The sequence below is a fragment of the Peromyscus eremicus genome, chromosome 5 (assembly GCF_949786415.1).
Source record: "Peromyscus eremicus chromosome 5, PerEre_H2_v1, whole genome shotgun sequence".
NCBI lineage: Eukaryota > Metazoa > Chordata > Mammalia > Rodentia > Cricetidae > Peromyscus > Peromyscus eremicus.
The window spans coordinates 136,790,370-136,807,612 of NC_081420.1; the positions used below are offsets into that span (position 1 = coordinate 136,790,370).

The following is a 17,243-nucleotide window of genomic DNA, read 5'->3' on the forward strand; positions in this document are numbered from 1 at the left end:
TGGGGCTTAATGCAGCTCAGGAGACTACAGAGGTGGGAACTATAGCAACAACCAACAGGAGGGCATGGGCCTGGCCAGGAAGTGGGGGCACAGGTTAGAGAGGGACCCCATATACACGCCTACAAAAATGGTGACTCAAACAAGGGGAAATTATGGGCAGCCTTTTGTGGGTTTCCAGGTTTAAAAGTTGAATTTATTTATTTGCTTTTGAGACAAAGTCTTGCCACATAGCCTACTGTGGTTGCTTCAATCCTGAAGTCCTCCCGCCTCAGCCTCCCAAATGCTGGGATTACAGGGCTATGCCACCAAGGCCAAATTACAAGCGACTTTGAAGTGGCCTGCTTTTCAGGCTGCCTTCATAGCTGTGTCCAGGGACCATTTCCCCGAGTGCAGTCTCCCCGTCCCGGCCCTAGAGCTTCTGTGTGCGGTGTCCTTCCCTTTCACACTGCTGTGTCGACGCCGTCTCTGGCTTCTCTGTGATGTGTAGGTCCCTTGAGTCTGGAGGCCTTGTGTTAACTTGAATAGCCAGCCCCAGTGCCGACCGCCCTGCTAACGCCAGGAGGTTTTTAATGGATGGTGGCAGACCTCCGAAATCTCGCCAGATTGCGGGACAGGAGCTTAAGCTAACGGTCACACCTGACCTTGCCTCTGCTCTTCTTTGTGAATCACAGAAGGAGGAGGTGGGCGAGGCCCTGCATGATGTTGACTTTCAGCAGTTGAAAATCGAGAACGCTCAGTTTTTAGAGACGATTGAAGCAAGGAATCAAGAACTGATCCAGCTGAAGCTGGCCTCTGGGAATACCCTGCAGGTCCTCAACACCTACAAAGTAAGGCCCACCCCAGGGCCAGGCGCCCTGCCAGGCTTCCTGCATCCACCTGCCCCACCTCAGGGAGGGCCCTGTGCGCGTAAACAGTTCACCCAGGTTGTAGGTGTGTCCTGTTGTCCCCGACTTCTCTTGACTTGGCAAAGCCTGGTCTCATAAAATCCCCAGAATGCTCTCACAGTCCTAGCTCCCACCTGGGAGCCTTTTCCTTTGGAAAACATGTCTGTGCTCCAGTCTCACCATGACTGGTTGAATTAGGAGGTGAGGGCCATAGATCTGGCTTTGTTTTGAATTCCCTGGGCGATTTTTATGTACAGTGTTTGAAAGTGAACCACATTAGGGCCCCGTTTAATTGAGGGATGCATTCAGCGCTCCACTTAAAACAGTCACAGCCATAAATCAGAAAACTACTAAATGATTTATCATCTGAATGCAACACTTTGGGGAGAGAGAAGAGGCACTATTAATAATTAAGCAGGGACTATGGGTATGAATAGGGCCTATCCCCAGCAGACCAAGCCATCTGGTCACCCTGTGAGTGATAACGTATCATAGTGGCCAACGAGATGAGTGAGTATGTCTCATCCCCCATCCTGCAAGCTAAGAATGGCTTTCACATGTAATTGAATGATGGAGAACATTGCCAAACCAACTCAGAAGAACTGAGCTGTCTTCTATAAAGTATATATATATGATGTAGTAGATAGATATCATCATATATATTTATATAAATAATACATATATATATCATCCTTTTATTTTCTGTGTGCATGTGTGTGCTTGTGGGCAAGTATGCCATGGCATACATGTGGAGATCAGAGGACAAGTTACAAGAGCCAGCTCTCGCCTACTGTGTGGGTTGCAGGGATCAAACCCAGGTTGTCAGGCATGGTGGCAAACAGGTCTGCCTGCAGCTCCACCTCCCCAGCCCTATTCTAAGGTATTACTCCAGTTATTATGCTTTTACTTTCACTTATAGGACTCTGGAGACTTTCTCTTGTTAGCAGGAGTAACTTGATAGCATGTAAAATTTTGCCTCTGGTCCTGCAAAGCTGAAAATATTTACTATTTGGTCCTTCACAGAATGAGTTTGCTGGCTCTTGGCCTTGTTCCTAGGACAATGGTGGCTGTAGCGTAGGTAACTTACATGTGAGCTTCATTTGGCCCACAAAAATGTGATTAACAATGTGAATTTATAGCCAGGCGTGGCACTATGTGTCCATTAATTCCTGCACTTGGGAATAGGGGTGGGAAGGGCAATTTGGGCAACATTGGGAGACTTTGCCTGCAAACAAACAAAACCTCCCAAAAATCCTCCACAAAAAAGCAAAGCAAAGTGAATTTGAATGTGTTAGATCAGACTTATGTTTGCTCAACATTTTTTTTTTTTCGAGACAGGGTTTCTCTGTGTAGTTTTGCGCCTTTCCTGGAACTCACTTTGTAGACCAGGCTGGCCTCGAACTCACAGAGATCCGCCTGCCTCTGCCTCCCAAGTGCTGGAATTAAAGGCATGCGCCACTACCGCCCGGCTTCAACATTTTTCTTTACAAAACCAAAACCAAAACCAAAACCAAAACCAAAACAAACAAAAAACAAAAACAAAACTAAAACAAAGATACTGAGATTTTGTTAAGAGTCAAATCATATAAATAAGAGCCCGCAGGAGCTGCTAGCCCGGTGTGTGTCCCTCTGAACCGTCTTCATCCCGCACAGAGCATGAAGAGCTATGGAGGCAGCATTCTGAACCACACGTGTGATTGTCCACATTTAGCTTATGCCATCTGAACAATTACTTCAAGATGAGACCGGTCAGGTGACTTCCGGTCCTCGATGCCTGGCTAGCTGCTCACACTGGGCCTTGACCTTATCTCACGGAGGCAGTTCGGTGGCCCGGGGCCTGCCTTGACTTGTGGGATTTGGGCAGTGGAGCTGCGGTTTCACAGGTGAAGCTGCCAGGTTGCAGAACCTGGGCTCCATGGGCTGGGTCTGAAGTCACAGTATAGACCACTGGCAAATGGGAGCCGCGGCACGGTGGGCCAGGCGGGATACCGCCTGTTAGCCTGTTGCATGAGAAGGTGAGCAAAGGTGGAGCTGAAAAGATGCTCCATGGGAGCCCGAGGGTGGGCCCAAGTCAGGAACTGAGGGGGAAGCTATCTTGCTGCCTTCTCCCAGATCCCAGTTTCTCAGCTCTTGTAGGGGACGTGGAGGCAGAACAGTAGCGGTTCGGGGAGTCTGATGCCACTGGGATTGGATGGTGGCTCCGCTAGGGGAGTGGCGATGTTTCCTCTGGTATAGGTGCTTCAGCTGCCAGAGGCAAGGTCCACGTCTCTGGATGGAGTTTTGCGTGAGACCGTGCAGTGAGCCCAGCAGCAGAAAACAAGGCTTGCCCAGAGCAGGTGCTCAGCGAATAGCAGCTAACCGGCGCAGTTTGGCTGTGGTTTTGGTGGTCATGGGCGGGTGAAAGCAGGAGCCATTTGGCACACATATCAAACAACCAAGTATGAGACCTTGTTGAAAACATTCAGATTAACTCCCTCTGTTGGCAAAAGTAACAATGCCCATGCATACCGGGTACAGGGCCAAATGCTCAGGGCACAGCTCTGAGACCATACAGGCAGGCACACTGTCTTCTCTCCTGTGACTTTCCGAAGAGAGCCTGAGTGTGGATGGTGCTGGTGTTTTCTCTGACTCCACGCCCTCAGGCCTGCCTGGTGGGTCCCGCAGGGAGGGCATAAGCTCATGACTACAGCTGCCATGAATCGCCCCTGACAGACTTAAGTGACTTGGTGCCCTGAGGAGGATAGAAGTCTAAGAAGTCCCCAGCCCCACTCACAGGAGCACACCCCATGTAATGCAAATCCAGACTGGGAATGCGATGGCTCGGGGCATGGAGTCATTTCTGTGATGCAACTCTGTGGCCAGGTAGACATTAGGATGAGGAGGTGTCCAAGAGGCCTGATTCATCTCGTGAGCCCATCGAAAGCAGATTTTCTTTGCAAAAAGAAGTCATAGATAGGAAGCATAAGTGAAATTTTGGGGCCAAAAGTCCATTACCGCTTTGAAGATAGAGGAGGGTTCATGGAAGGAGTCTTAGGTGGCCTCTAGGAACTGAGTGAACTGCTGACAGCCAGGAAGAAAACCCCTTAGTGCCATGCCTTCAAGGAAATAACCAGCAACCACTGGGCTTAAGAGAGGTCCTTGAGGGCTGGAGAGATGGCTCAGCGGTTAAGAGCACCGACTGTTCTCCCAGAGGTCCTGAGTTCAATTCCCGGCACCCACATGATGGCTCACAACCATCTGTAATGAGATCTGGTGCCCTCTTCTGTGTACATAATAAATGAATAAATAAATTAATTAATTTTTAAAAAGAGAGATGTCCTTGAGACCCAGACACAAGCTATGGGCCTGGCCAACTCCTAGATTTCAGCCTGGTGGGCCCATGGGCAGAGAAGGCAGCTGCATTGTGCCCAGACCACTGCTCTGGGTAAACAGAGACAAGGAGTGGCTGTCGCTTTAAGCACAGACTCTGAAGTGCTTTGCTAACCTGGAAAGCTGGGTCTGTCTTTTCTGTAGTGACCTCAAGTGGCTGACATTGCCACTGAGTGTCACTCGTGTGGTTTGCATCCCTTTACCCAGCAGAGCACAGCCCATCTGTCCCCCGCTGCTTCTCAAAGTTGAGCAAATGTCTGCCCTGCTCTTCTTCACCCCCACCTGAATGGCTGGCTTGTGGTAAAGCCCTGTCTAAACGCTGACCCCATCTCTGCACCTCATAGCCAACTCTCTTATCCTCACACAGGGCAGGGAATAGGAAGTGAGCAAGGCCTGGAAGAACCAGAGTGAATGGTTCCTGGTTGCCTAAGGTCGGCCAGGCAGGTGGCTCCAGGCTGCTCTGCTTTATCTCAGTTTTGATGCATCCTCCCCCTTCCACTCCGTGATTTCCTCATCCGGCACCTTTGGGACCGCCTTCCCTGACACGTTCCTTGCCCTCTCTTCCTTCTTCACAGAGCCAAGTGTGATTTTATCTTTCTCTGTCCTCATTCCTGTTGCAGGACACCCCACCCTCGACACACCTACTGGGTGCCCATTGGCACAGTCTACCGTGTGCCCATTGGTACAGGTGCAGTCTTGGAATTCTTTCTGCCATGATTTTCGGGCTCCCGACCTCCCTTGTCATTGGTTGTGGGTCATCTTCCTGGAGGCCAGGCCTAGAAAGTTTCACTAACCAGTGCCTGGGGTGGGGTGGGTCAGCTCTCGGGGTGTGCCTACTCCTCAGCCAGGCAGAGCACATTCCAGCATTTTTGGAGACTTCCTGGCAGGGTAGGGCTCAGGTAGAGGGTTCCAGAGATCAATCTAAGCATCAGGGGCCTGGGGGAACTGAAGGGCAGCTAATGTCATGAGCATCCATGAGGCAGTTCCATAGACTTCCCTGACACCAGCAGGCCCAGCTCCTTTAAGCAGGGGTGTGTAGTGGAGCTCAGAAGCTGAGGAATCACACTACATCTGTTCAAATCCTGGCTCCCTTACTTTTAAGTGGGGAGAGGGTTTGAACCTGCCTCCTGTGGGGGTTCCTCTCCGCACCCTCATGAGGTATTCATGGCAGCTGTTGAGTGGCCTGTACCTGTCAGACACGATGCTCTGCTCTCTACCAGGATATCCCCTCACAACCTGGCAAGGTGACCATATCAGTGCAAGAGAAGTTTGGCTGCATGAAGTTTCTCCTAGGAACTAGTGGGGCAAGAGTTGAGTCCTCTTGTCGGACTTTCTGCATCTCCAGCAGACGCCAAGATCCCAAGGTCCTTCCTCTCTCCCCAGGCAGTTCTGAGACACCAGATGTGGACCCTTTGGGAAGGGCAGTCCCCAGTTGATAGGAATCTGTGTAGATGGAATGGATGGCCTCACCGTGGTCTCCCCCCCTCACAGTCCTGAGAGCTCCTCTTAGGATGTGCCGTTCTGGTGTGTTTCAGAACAAGCTTCATCGGGCAATGGATATATACAACAATCTGGACAAGGAGATCTTGCAGAGAAATGAGCTACTTGGGAAAATTGAAAAAGAAACCATACAAGCAGAGGAGGTAGGGAGCACAGCGTGCCATTTCTGAAGTTTGCCCCCTTTTGTCCACAAGGGTCACTGTCCACCAAAACCCCTGATCCTTGGTTGTTAATCTAGAGAAGAAGCCCAGACCACAAAAATCCAAACAGCTGTGAGTCATGAAAGCAGACACTGGATTTAGAGCTCAGTAATGTTACATTTACTGCTGGGTGAGGTTCTAGGGTCTGCGCACAAAGAAAACAGTCCACAGCACATGCCGGAATACAACCTCCAGAGTTCTAAAGGTCTGTGTCTATGACCTTTTCAAAATACATAAGGTGTGCTGGTGTAACTGAGACAAAACACACAGTGTTTTATATAAAGGATAGAGATGAAGCATAGCAGTCCTTGGATGCTCAGCATGAGCAGACTGTAGCAGAGATGGAAGGACTGTGACTTCTAGCCAGTCAGAGCTCACTCCAAGGCCAACAGTCAGTGTGTGGAAGGGTGAGCGGAGTCAGGAGCGCAGCCTGCACATCAACTTTGCGTGCTCTGAGAACATGTAGCTGAATGTCTGTAACTGTATACACTAGGGTGTTATCTAAAGAGGAGCCTTCAAGCAGGGTAGAGGAGTTCCTCCAATGGCCTCCTGGGCAGAAGAACTGGCCTCAGTTCATGTCTGCTGGCTTCTAGTCTCAATGCATTTTAGTGAGACAGGACTGTTTCCACACATGTCAAATAAGGCCAGGCCCTTATGATGGTGACTAGATGGGTCTACCTATAACAATGCTTTGTCAGCTTCTAAGCCATGAGTATTATTAGCGTCATGGTTTTGAGTGGATCTGAAGTGTCTCCGGGAGTATATGTGACCCAAAGCTGATCACAGTAGCCAGAACACCACAGGATTACCATGTCAGACTGTGCTGTCATCCACCTCGTGTGCTTGGAGGAGAACCACCTCCTGCAGAAAGCCCGGCCTCAGGACAGAGTGACAGGTGGCAAAACTGAAGTTCCCAGTTAGGCATTGTGTTTTCGCTTGGATTAGATCACCATGATCTAATCCAAGTCCTCCTTTTGAAGTCCTGGCAGTCTTGATTAGTACATTTCAGTTTTCTCATTAACTTGTTTTTCAGTGCTGGGGATTGAACCCAGGGCTTTACATGTGTTATACAAGGGTTACCCTCCTAGCCTGTCTGAGCTTCTTTTCTGTTGCTGTGATAAAACATCATGACCAAGGCAACTTATAAAAGAAAACATTGAATTTAGGGCTTATGATTTAGAGGGTGAGAGTCCATGATGGTGGAGCAAAGGCCCAGTGGCAGGAACAGCTGAGAGATTACATCTTGATCTGAAAATTGCGGGGGGCGGGGGGGGGGAGAGAGACAGACAGACAGACAGACAGACCCTGGGAATGGTATGAGTCTTGAAACCTCAAAGCCTGCCCCAGTGACACACCTCCTCCAATAAGACCACACCTCCTAATCCTTCCCAAACAGTTTCACCAACTGGAGGCCAGATAGTCTAATACATGTGCCTATGGGGCCATTCTCATTCAAACCATCACATGACCCTTTGTTAACTTTTTTTTTTCTTTTTTTTTTTTTTGAAACAGAGTCTCACTGTGTAGCCCTGGTTGGCCTGGAATTCCTTGTGTAGACCAGCTGGCCTCAAACTCACAGAGATGTGCCTGCCTCTGTGTCCTGAGTTCTAGGATTAAAAGTGTGTTACTACCATGCCTGGCCCCCTTATTAACTTGTTTTTGTTTTTATTTTTTGAGATAGGGTTTTTGTGTGTAGTCCCGTCTGTCCTGGAATTCACTCTGTAGACCAGGCTAGACTCAAACTCAGAGATCTGACTGCCTCTGCCTCCTGGGTGCTGGGATTAAAGGCGTGCGCCGCCACCACCTCCCCGGCCTCTCCCTTCGTTTTTAATAGCACACTGAGTCCACTGACCAATACACTCCTAGGTGTGGGGTCCTCCTAGGTGTGGGGTCGTCCCCTGGAGTGTGGTGAACCTACCAGGAGCTACACTAGTTCTCAGGACCCTAGAAGCCATCAGCTCTTACAGCTCCTCAGTTAGAGCTGAAGGCTCATGAGCCCCTGCCTCCAGGCTGGAAGAATGACTGGCGTGATTTCCTGCAGGGCTTGTGCAGGCAACCACAGGTCCTGTGAGTTGATGGATGCAGTACCCCGATCGTGTCCAGCAGTCATCATTTGGCCCCTCTTCCGTGATGGTCCCCGAGCCTTGGGCGTGGAGGGGATGTAGACGTTCCCTCTGTGGTCCGGCACTCCAACACCTATTTCCTGTACTTTACACTCTGTGCTTTCCTAGGTGGTTCCGAGGATTGAACTCAGGTCGTCGTATTTACCTGGAAAACACTTTTGCCCGCTGGGCCACCGTACTGGCCCCTTCTGTATGTTCTCATCAACACATCACTATCTTTATAATGGCCATCCAAGTTGGTGTGAAGTCGTGTGTCTTATTACGGTTTTTATTTGAAATTCCCTGGTGACTAATGACACAGAGCACCTTTTCCTGCTTGCGGCCACTTGCCTGTTATTTTGGAGAAATGTCCTGTCATGTCCTTTGCTTCATTTTTAGTTGAGTTTTCTTTAAAAATTGAGTTGTAAGAATTCTTTGCATATCCTAGACAGTCTCTTATCACATCTGTTATTGTGTGCTATTTCTTTCATTTTCATTGTTTTTATTTTATGTACATGAGTGTTTTGTCTACATATATGTCTGTGAGCCATGTACCTGCCTGGTGCCCAGAGAAGCTAGACGAGGGAGTGGGCCCCGGAACTAGAGTTACATATGGTTGTGAGCCGCCATGTCGGTGCTGGGAGCCCAGGTCCGCGGGAGAGCAGCCAGTGCTCCTGACCACTGAGCTCCCCCGACCACTGAGCTCTCTCCCCAGCCTTCTTTCAACTCTCTCTCTCTCTCTTTTTTTTTTTTTTTTAACTTTTATGGACTCTTTGTGGATTTCACATCATGCATCGGATCCCACTTATCTCCCCGTCCCCTCTCATCTGCCCTCTGCCCTTGCAACCTCCCCTCAAACAAAACCAAATTTTTTTTTAAAAGAAAAAGTAAAAACCAGCCGGGCGGTGGTGGCGCACGCCTTTAATCCCAGCACTCGGGAGGCAGAGCCAGGCGGATCTCTGTGAGTTCGAGGCCAGCCTGGGCTACCAAGTGAGTCCCAGGAAAGCTACACAGAGAAACCCTGTCTCGAAGAAAAAAAAAAAAAAAAGTAAAAACCAAGCAAAACAAAGAACCAAAATAAAAATAACAAAAGCAAAAAGAAGAATCTCGTCTTGGAAGCTGTAATGTTGCTCTGTGAGTCAATTTACCCTTTTGTCCATTCATCTTTATTTGTAAGTGTTCATTGCTGTGAGTCACTGGTCTGGTTCGAGGCCTCTGGCTTCTGCTGCGCTATCAATGCTGGGCTCTCTCTGTTCTTTCAACTTCTTAATGGTATTGTTTACAGCACAGGACTTCAAATTTTAGGTGAAGTTCAATTCGTTTTTCTTTCATACTGTTTTGTGAGGCTGAAGGCGCTAAGAAGCCCTGCCTAGCCAGGCACGGTAAAGATCTGCCCTCCTCTTCTCAAGTGTTAGAGCCTGATTCTTTTTTTTCTTTCCTTTCTTTCTTTCTTTCTTTCTTTCTTTCTTTCTTTCTTTCTTTCTTTCTTTCTCTCTCTCTCTCTCTCTCTCTCTCTCTCTCTCTTTCTTTCTTTCTTTCTTTCTTTCTTTGGTGTTTTCGAGATAGGGTTTCTCTGTCTTGCATCTTGGTCTGTAGACCAGACCTCGAACTCACAGAGATCCACTTGGCTCTGCCTCCCGAGTGCTGGGATTAAAGGCATGCGCCACCATCACCCAGCTAAAACCTGATTCTTAAGTTTTGAGATAATTTTTTAAATGGTATGAGGAGAGGATTCAAGAGCTGATGGAAAAGAGATAAGGTTTGATCATAAAACTTATGCTGTGAACGTGTTTGACCACTTGTGATATCCTTGCTACTTTCCGTGGATTTGAGTTACCATCTGAAATTACTTCTCTCTCTTGTCGGCTCTCTTTCCACCTATGTGCTTTGTACTGTCACTGTTCAAATATGTTACACTTTCCTTTTATGGAGCATAGGCTGCAAACACAGTTTTATGTGTGTTTCCTATGTGCTTGCGTTAGTCAGTTAAGAGATCTGTGACCAGGATTGATAATGACTCACATATTATCTGTTTTAATGAGGACTTCCAGTCCCTCTGATGTCATTGTTTTGCCTGAGCAATTTCCTTTAGTATTTATTGTAAGGCAGGCATGCTAGGTCTCTCTGGGTTTTTCTTAATGTAGGAATCCTTTTATTACTCCTTCATTTAAAAGATAGCCCCAGCCGGGCGGTGGTGGCACACGCCTTTAATCCCAGCACTCGAGAGGCAGAGACAGGCAGATCTCTGTGAGTTTGAGACCAGCCTGGTCTACTAAGCGAGATCCAGGACAGGCACCAAAACACCACAGAGAAACCCTGTCTCGGAAAAAAAAAAAAATAGCCCCAATGCTAGGCGTAGTGGTGCATGCCTTTAATCCTAGCACTCAGGAGGCAGAGACAGGCAGATCTTATGAGTCAGAGGCCAGCCTGGTCTACATAGACAGTTCCAGGACCGCCAGGACTACATAGAGAGATCCTGTCTCAAAACAAAACAACAAAAAAGAAATAGCCCTTTATTTTATAAATTTCATATTTATGGGAAAATCAAGATATTATCCTTTATATCCCATATTCGCTTTCTCCTATTTTAACATTTAGTATCCATGTTTGTTACACTTACCGAACAATATCGGTTCATTATTATTGACTAAAGCCTGTGTTTTTGTATATACTTCCTTTGTTTTTGCCTGATGCCCTCTGACTGTTGCGGATCCCGTCTAGGATATCCTTATACTCCACGTCCTATCACTCCAGACTTCTCTTGGCCGTCCCTAGTACCAGAAGATGCTGTGTACTCATCTTGGATGAGTCTCATTCCATCTAAGGATCAGCCATTTTTTCAAGGAGTCCCGATCTCTTTTAATTGACAATGGCTTAGAAGCCAAAGCGCCCGGGGCTGGGCTGGGCTGGGCTGAAGGTTCGGGCTGTAAAGCACCTACTGTTCGAACACAAGGACTTGTGTTTGTATCCCCAGCACCCTCATGTGCACAGTGGTGCACATCTGTAACCTCAGTGCTGGTGGGTGATGGGTGGAGACGAGAAGATTCCTGGATGCCCTAGGCTGGCCCACTTACCCCAAAGAGTGAAGCTCAAGGTTCAGTGAGAGAACCTGTCTCGAAAAATGATGGGATGTAATCAAGAAAGACACCCAGTATTGATCTCTGCCTCCACATGCACCTGACTGAAAATGTGGACACACACAGAACTCAGTTTCTTGATGACAGTTTTTTGTCCCCCACACTTAGCATATGTTGTATCCCATTGTCTTGTGGACTCTGTTGTTTCTGATGAGCAATCAGCTGTTGATCTCACCAAGCTTGCGTACAGGATTGACTGTTTTTCTTGCCATCTCAAGCTCTTCCCTTTGCCTATCATTCAGTGTTAAGAGAGTGCTGTATTGGGGTTGGGGGGTCTCTGCGTTTATCCTCATTGGAGCTTGTTAAATTATCTGGATGTTCTATGTTTTTAAAACAAAAATTGGGAGATTCTAATCCATGGAAGCTTTGAGTAGTTTTTCTGTTCCTCTCTCCTTTTTCCCTTCTGTATTATCACCACATGTAACATGCTCAGTGCTGTGCACATTTCTCTGAAACTGTTGTTTTTTTTTGTGTTCACTTCCTTTCTTCATATTGCACAATCTTTACCAATCCATCTTCAAGTTCAGTGCTTGGTTCTTCTAATAGCTCAAGTCTGCTATTGATTCCCCCAAATAATGATTCCATTATTGTATTGCAAAGGACTCCAGGTGCCCCACTCCCTGAAGATTTAGTTTTTTATTATGCGTATGTGTGCATGTCTACCTGTGCCCACGTGCAGTGAGTGCACGTGCCCACAGAGGCTGGAGTTGGCAGACCGCCTTGGAGCTGGAGCTACAGGTGGTTGTGAGCTGCGTGAAGGAGATGCTAGGAGCCAAGTTCGGTCCTCAACGTGGTAGGTATAATGCTCCTAACCACCAAGCCATCGTCTAGCCCCAGACTCCCCATTCAAAAACTGGCATGGTGCCAGGTATGGTGACTCATGCCTTCAGTCCCGGCACTCGGGAGACAGAGGTCGGTGGATCTCAACTCAGGTTGAGGCCAGCCTGATCAACATAGTGAGTTCCAGGACAGTCAGAGCTACACAGTGAGACCCTATCTCAAAAAAAAAAAAAAAAAAAAAAAAGATAATAATGATCTCATCTTTTTATTAATATTCTCTATTTAATGAAATACTCTCATCTATTACTGATTTAAATCTTTTTTTAAGGATTTTTTTTAAGGACTGGTGAGATGGCTTAATGGTTTAGGTCAGTGGCTGCTCTTCCAGAGGTCCTGAGTTCAATTCCCAGTATCCACAAGGCGCCTCACAACTGTCTATGCTGGGATCAGATGTCCTCTTCTGGTGTACATGCAGTCAAAGCACCCATATACTTAAAATACATAAATCAATCCCTTTTTTAAAAAAGACTTTTTAAAGACAGAATCTTGCTATGTAGCCCAGGGTGGTTTCACGCTCTTGATCCTCCGGCGTTAGCCTTCTGAGCGCTGGGACTAGGAGGGCTGCATCACCACACCCAGCTCTCCATGAAGTCTTTCGATATGATTTACTCTGGATAATAGCTGCTTTGCCACTGTGCATTTACTCCGCCATCTGGACTCCTCCAGAGACAGTTCATGTTGCCTGGTTTTCTTTTGTTCTTCTGTGTGGGTCCAAGTTTCCTGTTTCTTTGCCCATCTCACAATTTTCGGAAAACTGTGAATTTCAGGTAATAAAGCAACTCCTGCCACGGTGCTGGCATTGTTTAGTGATTTGGCTGGACCAGGTCGGTAGATTCTGCTTTCCCCATTGCTGTGGTGTTAGTGGGCACAGCATTGTCGTGGCCAGTCTGACAAGCAGGCCTGTTTCTGTTTCAGCTCAGTTCTCCACTTTTCATTGTTCTGCTAAACTTCCTCTGCTGGTATCCCACTCGCCTATCAGCCCATGTTAGTTACTACCCGGTACTGCCTTACATTCTGATTCAATTCCATGCCAGGCCTCTTTCCAGCAAGGCATTGTCAATCTCTGAGGCTTGCTCTAGACACCAAGAGGCTCTTCTTGGTCTGTTTGTCCGGTTCTGTTAGACACCTGGCTGGTCAGCTCTTTTGTTGCCACTTGTATTATTGAGCCTGGCTAGTTTTATATCAACCTGATACAAAGCTGGAGTCATTTTGGAAGAGGAGACCTCAACTGAGAAAATGTCCCCACCATATTGACCTGTGGGTGCCAATAGGCAGTGGTGCATTTTCTTTATGTATTATTGATGCCGAAGGGCCCAACTCCCTGTGGGCAGTGCCACTCCTGGGCTGGTGGTCCTGGGTACTACAAGAAAGCAGGCTGGGGAGCCGGAAAGATGGCTCAGTGGTTAAGAGAAAGCACTGCTCTTGTAGAAGACCCAAGTTTGGTTCCCAGTATCCACATCTAGCTGCTCACAACTGCCTGTAACTTCAGCTGCAAGAGAGGCAATGCCTCTGAGGGTACTATACCCATATGCACAAACCCACACCCATATACATATAAAAATAAGACCTAAAACAAAGACAAAGGAAGAAAGAAAGAAGCAAGGAAGAAGGAAGGAAGGAAGGAAGGAAGGAAGGGAGGGAGGGAGGGAGGGAAGGAGGGAGGGAGGGAAGGAGGGAAGAAGGAAGGAAGGAAGGAAGGAAGCCAGCCAGTCTTTAGAAACAACCCAGTAAGCTGTTTCCGCTTAAGTTCCTGCCTTGAGTTCCTGCCCTGACTTTCCTGGATGACAGATTGGAAGCTGTAAGATGAAATAAGCCCTTTCTCATCCTCATTGCATTTGGTCATGGTGTTTATCACAGCAGTAGAAACTAAACATTTCCTCTAAATGGCTATCCCAAAGATCTCCACTGTTTCCTACAAAGTCCTTCTGCATGGGCTCTTCATACTCCCTCCCAAATAAAGCCAGTCCCTTAGGCAGATGACCAGAGCTCTCAGCAGCTTTTTCTGTAGGCAAAACTCCTGCCGTGGACATAGAAATGAGAGCAGCGGACCACCTTTCATGTAGTGACATCCCTGATGTACAGGTGGAATGTTCTGTTGTTACTGGAGTTCTTGATCTTCAAAGCATGACCCTCACAGCTGTAATACATTTTCTTGCTTCTTAATCCTCCTCCTCCTCCTCCTTAGGGTCTCACTATGTAGCCTAGGCTATTCTTAAATGCTCAATCCTTCTGCCTCAGTCTACTGAGTTTTGGGGCTACAGGTGTAATCTCAGATGCCATGAAAAAATACCCAATATTTTCTTATCATTATCCTGATGAGAAAGGAAGCGCACCCTGGTTCTGGGCACATCCTTAGGCCTAACCACAGCTGCCTGTCTGTGATAATCAGGGTGAATTATCAACTTCTTTTTTGTTTTTCTTTCTTGTTGTTTTTGTTTTTTGTTTTGCTTTTCAAGACAGGGTTTATCTGTGTTAACAGCCCTGGCTGTCCTGGAACACATTTTGTAGACCAGGCTGGCTTCAAAGTCACAGAGGTCTACCTGCCTCTGCCTCCCAAATGCTGGAATTAAAGGTGTGTGCCATCACTGACCGGCTTGGATTACCACCTTCTTGAAACATGTGAATAGTAATTTTTTTATTAGTTTGTATCACAGTGAATCAAAACAGTGCTTCTCAAATTGGAAACTGGAAACCAATCACTTGGAGAGCTTGTTAGAGTTCAGACTGACAAGAGGGGTCTGGGGTTGCCCAGGTCTGCATTTCTAACCAGCTGCCAGTGCCAGACACATAAGGAATCCAAAGGTGATCCTCAGCGAGGAGGTTGATCTATGACACGATAGCTTTTCAGTTGGAAGTACTAAGGGGTAGCTTGCCTCCCCCATTGTAAGGGGTATTATATACTTCATACTGGCCTCAAACGTGTACGTACCCATTGATGAATTCAAATTCCAAATCCTCCTGTGTCCTCCTCCCAAGTGCTAGGATTATATATGTACTTAATGCCACTGAACTACGTGCTTAACATGTTTAAAATAGAAACTTTTGTTATGTGTATTTTACAATACAGGAAGACAGGAAAGTGAATTGAGACTGATAAAATTGAAGTGTATATAAATATATAACCTCATACACAAAAACACCTTAAGAAATCTGAACAAGAGAAAGCATAGTCCTTAGTAAAGGGGAGAAAGGGAACAGAGAGGAAAAGGAGTCGAAAAGTTGAGTCTCTCTGGTGTTTCTGAACTAGATGAAAACATCACAATCTGCTAGAAAAACCCAGACTCTTGGGAGGGCCCCACCCTTTGCGACTGTCACTCTTGATTTTGGAACTGTATTGAAATGTGGGGATGGAGCAGGAGCTCCCAGAATTTCATGGGCTAATGGGTCCTTCCCAACAGGACAGGGCCAAAGCCCATGCTTTGAACAATAAGTTACGGAAGCAGCTGGCGGAATTCCGGGCTCCCCAGGTGATGATGTATGTCAAGGAGAAAATCTTGAATGGGGAGCTGGAGAAGACCATCAGGATGTGGGAGAGGAAGGTGGAGATCGCAGAGGTGAGCCTGTTGTCCCAGGAGGATTGAGTCTCTGACTTAGCCTTGACAACATGGGATCGCCAAGTATCTCAGGCCATCAACATTTTTCTTCAGGATTTCGTTTATCAGGATGAGACTATAGGGATGTTGGACATGTGTCTGTGAGAAATCTCTGCAGTTGTTTCAACTGTTCAGCCAAAATGAATGGTGGATTTTCCCCCTAAGCTCCCACTTTTAATGGTTAAGGACATGTGCTTTAGGGTTTGGGAGAGAGTCTTGTTACACAAGTGTGTTCAGTTGCTTGTTTGCACGGTGAATTCTAGAATCTTGCGAATCCCTCCATACCGTGGGTATTTAGCAACTGCTGCTTCGTACATGGAGAAGACAGTTTTTAAGAAAATTAGAAGCCACACATATGGTGACATACACCTTTAGTACCAGCACTTGGAGGCAGAGGCAGGCAGATCTGTGTTTGAGGCCAGGTCTCTATAGTGAGTTCCAGGCTACTCAAAACTACATAGTGAGGCCCTGTTCCACAGAGAGAGAGAGAGAGAGAGAGAGAGAGAGAGAGACAGAGACAGAGACAGAGACAGAGACAGAGAGACAGACAGAGACAGAGACAGAGACAGAGAGACACAGAGAGAGAGACAGAAAGAGAGAGAGAGAGAGAGAGAGAGAGAGAGAGAGAGAGAGAGAGAGAGAGAGAATAGGTTTTTAATGGCTCTCAGAACCCAGGTCCATGCATTTCCGTAGTTTGTGGGCCTCTATGTTTGTGTCTAAGCCTGTAGCCTTGACACAGGCGGTCCGCACCCAGCTCGTGAGATGCCTGCACACTTCGGGTGCCATTACTGTGATTTGAAACCACCTGAGCTGCTAGGGAACCTGGGGTCTCTCTACATCTAGACCCTGGTTCCATTCCCTCCTGTGGTCACTTGGTGACAGGGAGGCCATGGGGCCCTAACTTAGCGTACATCATACCTGGAACTGCGCAGAGAATCCACCAAGGGCACACACCATCTCACTTCTTTGGACAAAAGCACACTCTTTAAAACAATCTGTTGGGATTTTGTTGTTGCTGCTGTGGCCTTTTCCCCCTTTCTTTTCCTTTTTCTTTCTTTTTTTAGTTTTTTTTTTTTTTTGAGACAGTGTCCCATGTATCCCAGTCTATTCTTCAACTTATTATGTAGCTGAGGATAACCTTGAACTTCTGATCCCCTTCCCCCACCTCCAAACTTTACTACTCTAATGTATATAGGGTGCTGTGGCTCAGACCCAGGGATTTGAGCATGCTAGGCATGCACTGTAACAGCTGAGCTACATTCCCAGCCCTAGAAAAATCTTTTGGGTGCACCACAGGACCCTGGCCCCTCACAGGGTCATCTGCATAGAAGGCAGTGGCCTTCAGCACAGGCACACACTGATTTTCCCAAGTAATCCTCTCCCCTTTCCCCCTCTTTTTGTTTTGTAGATGTCTTTAAAGGGATACCGAAAAGCCTGGAATAAAATGAAAACATCGGATGAGCAGCTACAGACGGTCGGGTCCCCGGGGAAATAGCCAGGAGCAGCCCATATCTTGCAGACCAAGAAGTGACCCATTAAAGTACTCTAGTGTTTTCCAGCAGTGGGGTTCTTTCACTGTTTGCTGTGCCCAGCTAGTATACGCCCCGCCCCCACCCCC

General features: G+C 47.3%; 1 protein-coding gene across 3 annotated transcripts in view; it reads left to right on the top strand.

The window, feature by feature from the left end:
* The window catches only part of Ccdc113 (coiled-coil domain containing 113), a 28,782-nt gene extending 11,599 nt beyond the window's left edge, over positions 1-17,183 (top strand). For 2 of the 3 annotated variants that reach the window (XM_059264605.1, XM_059264604.1), the window contains 4 exons: positions 672-827; positions 5,789-5,896; positions 15,431-15,586; positions 17,034-17,183. In XM_059264605.1, coding sequence (XP_059120588.1) covers positions 672-827; positions 5,789-5,896; positions 15,431-15,586; positions 17,034-17,120 — 507 coding nt within the window. In that variant the 3' untranslated portion in view covers positions 17,121-17,183. The remainder of the gene's footprint in view (positions 1-671; positions 828-5,788; positions 5,897-15,430; positions 15,587-17,033) is intronic. The other variant, XM_059264606.1, reaches the window with a different exon arrangement.
* The last annotated feature ends 60 nt before the right edge of the window (positions 17,184-17,243 follow it).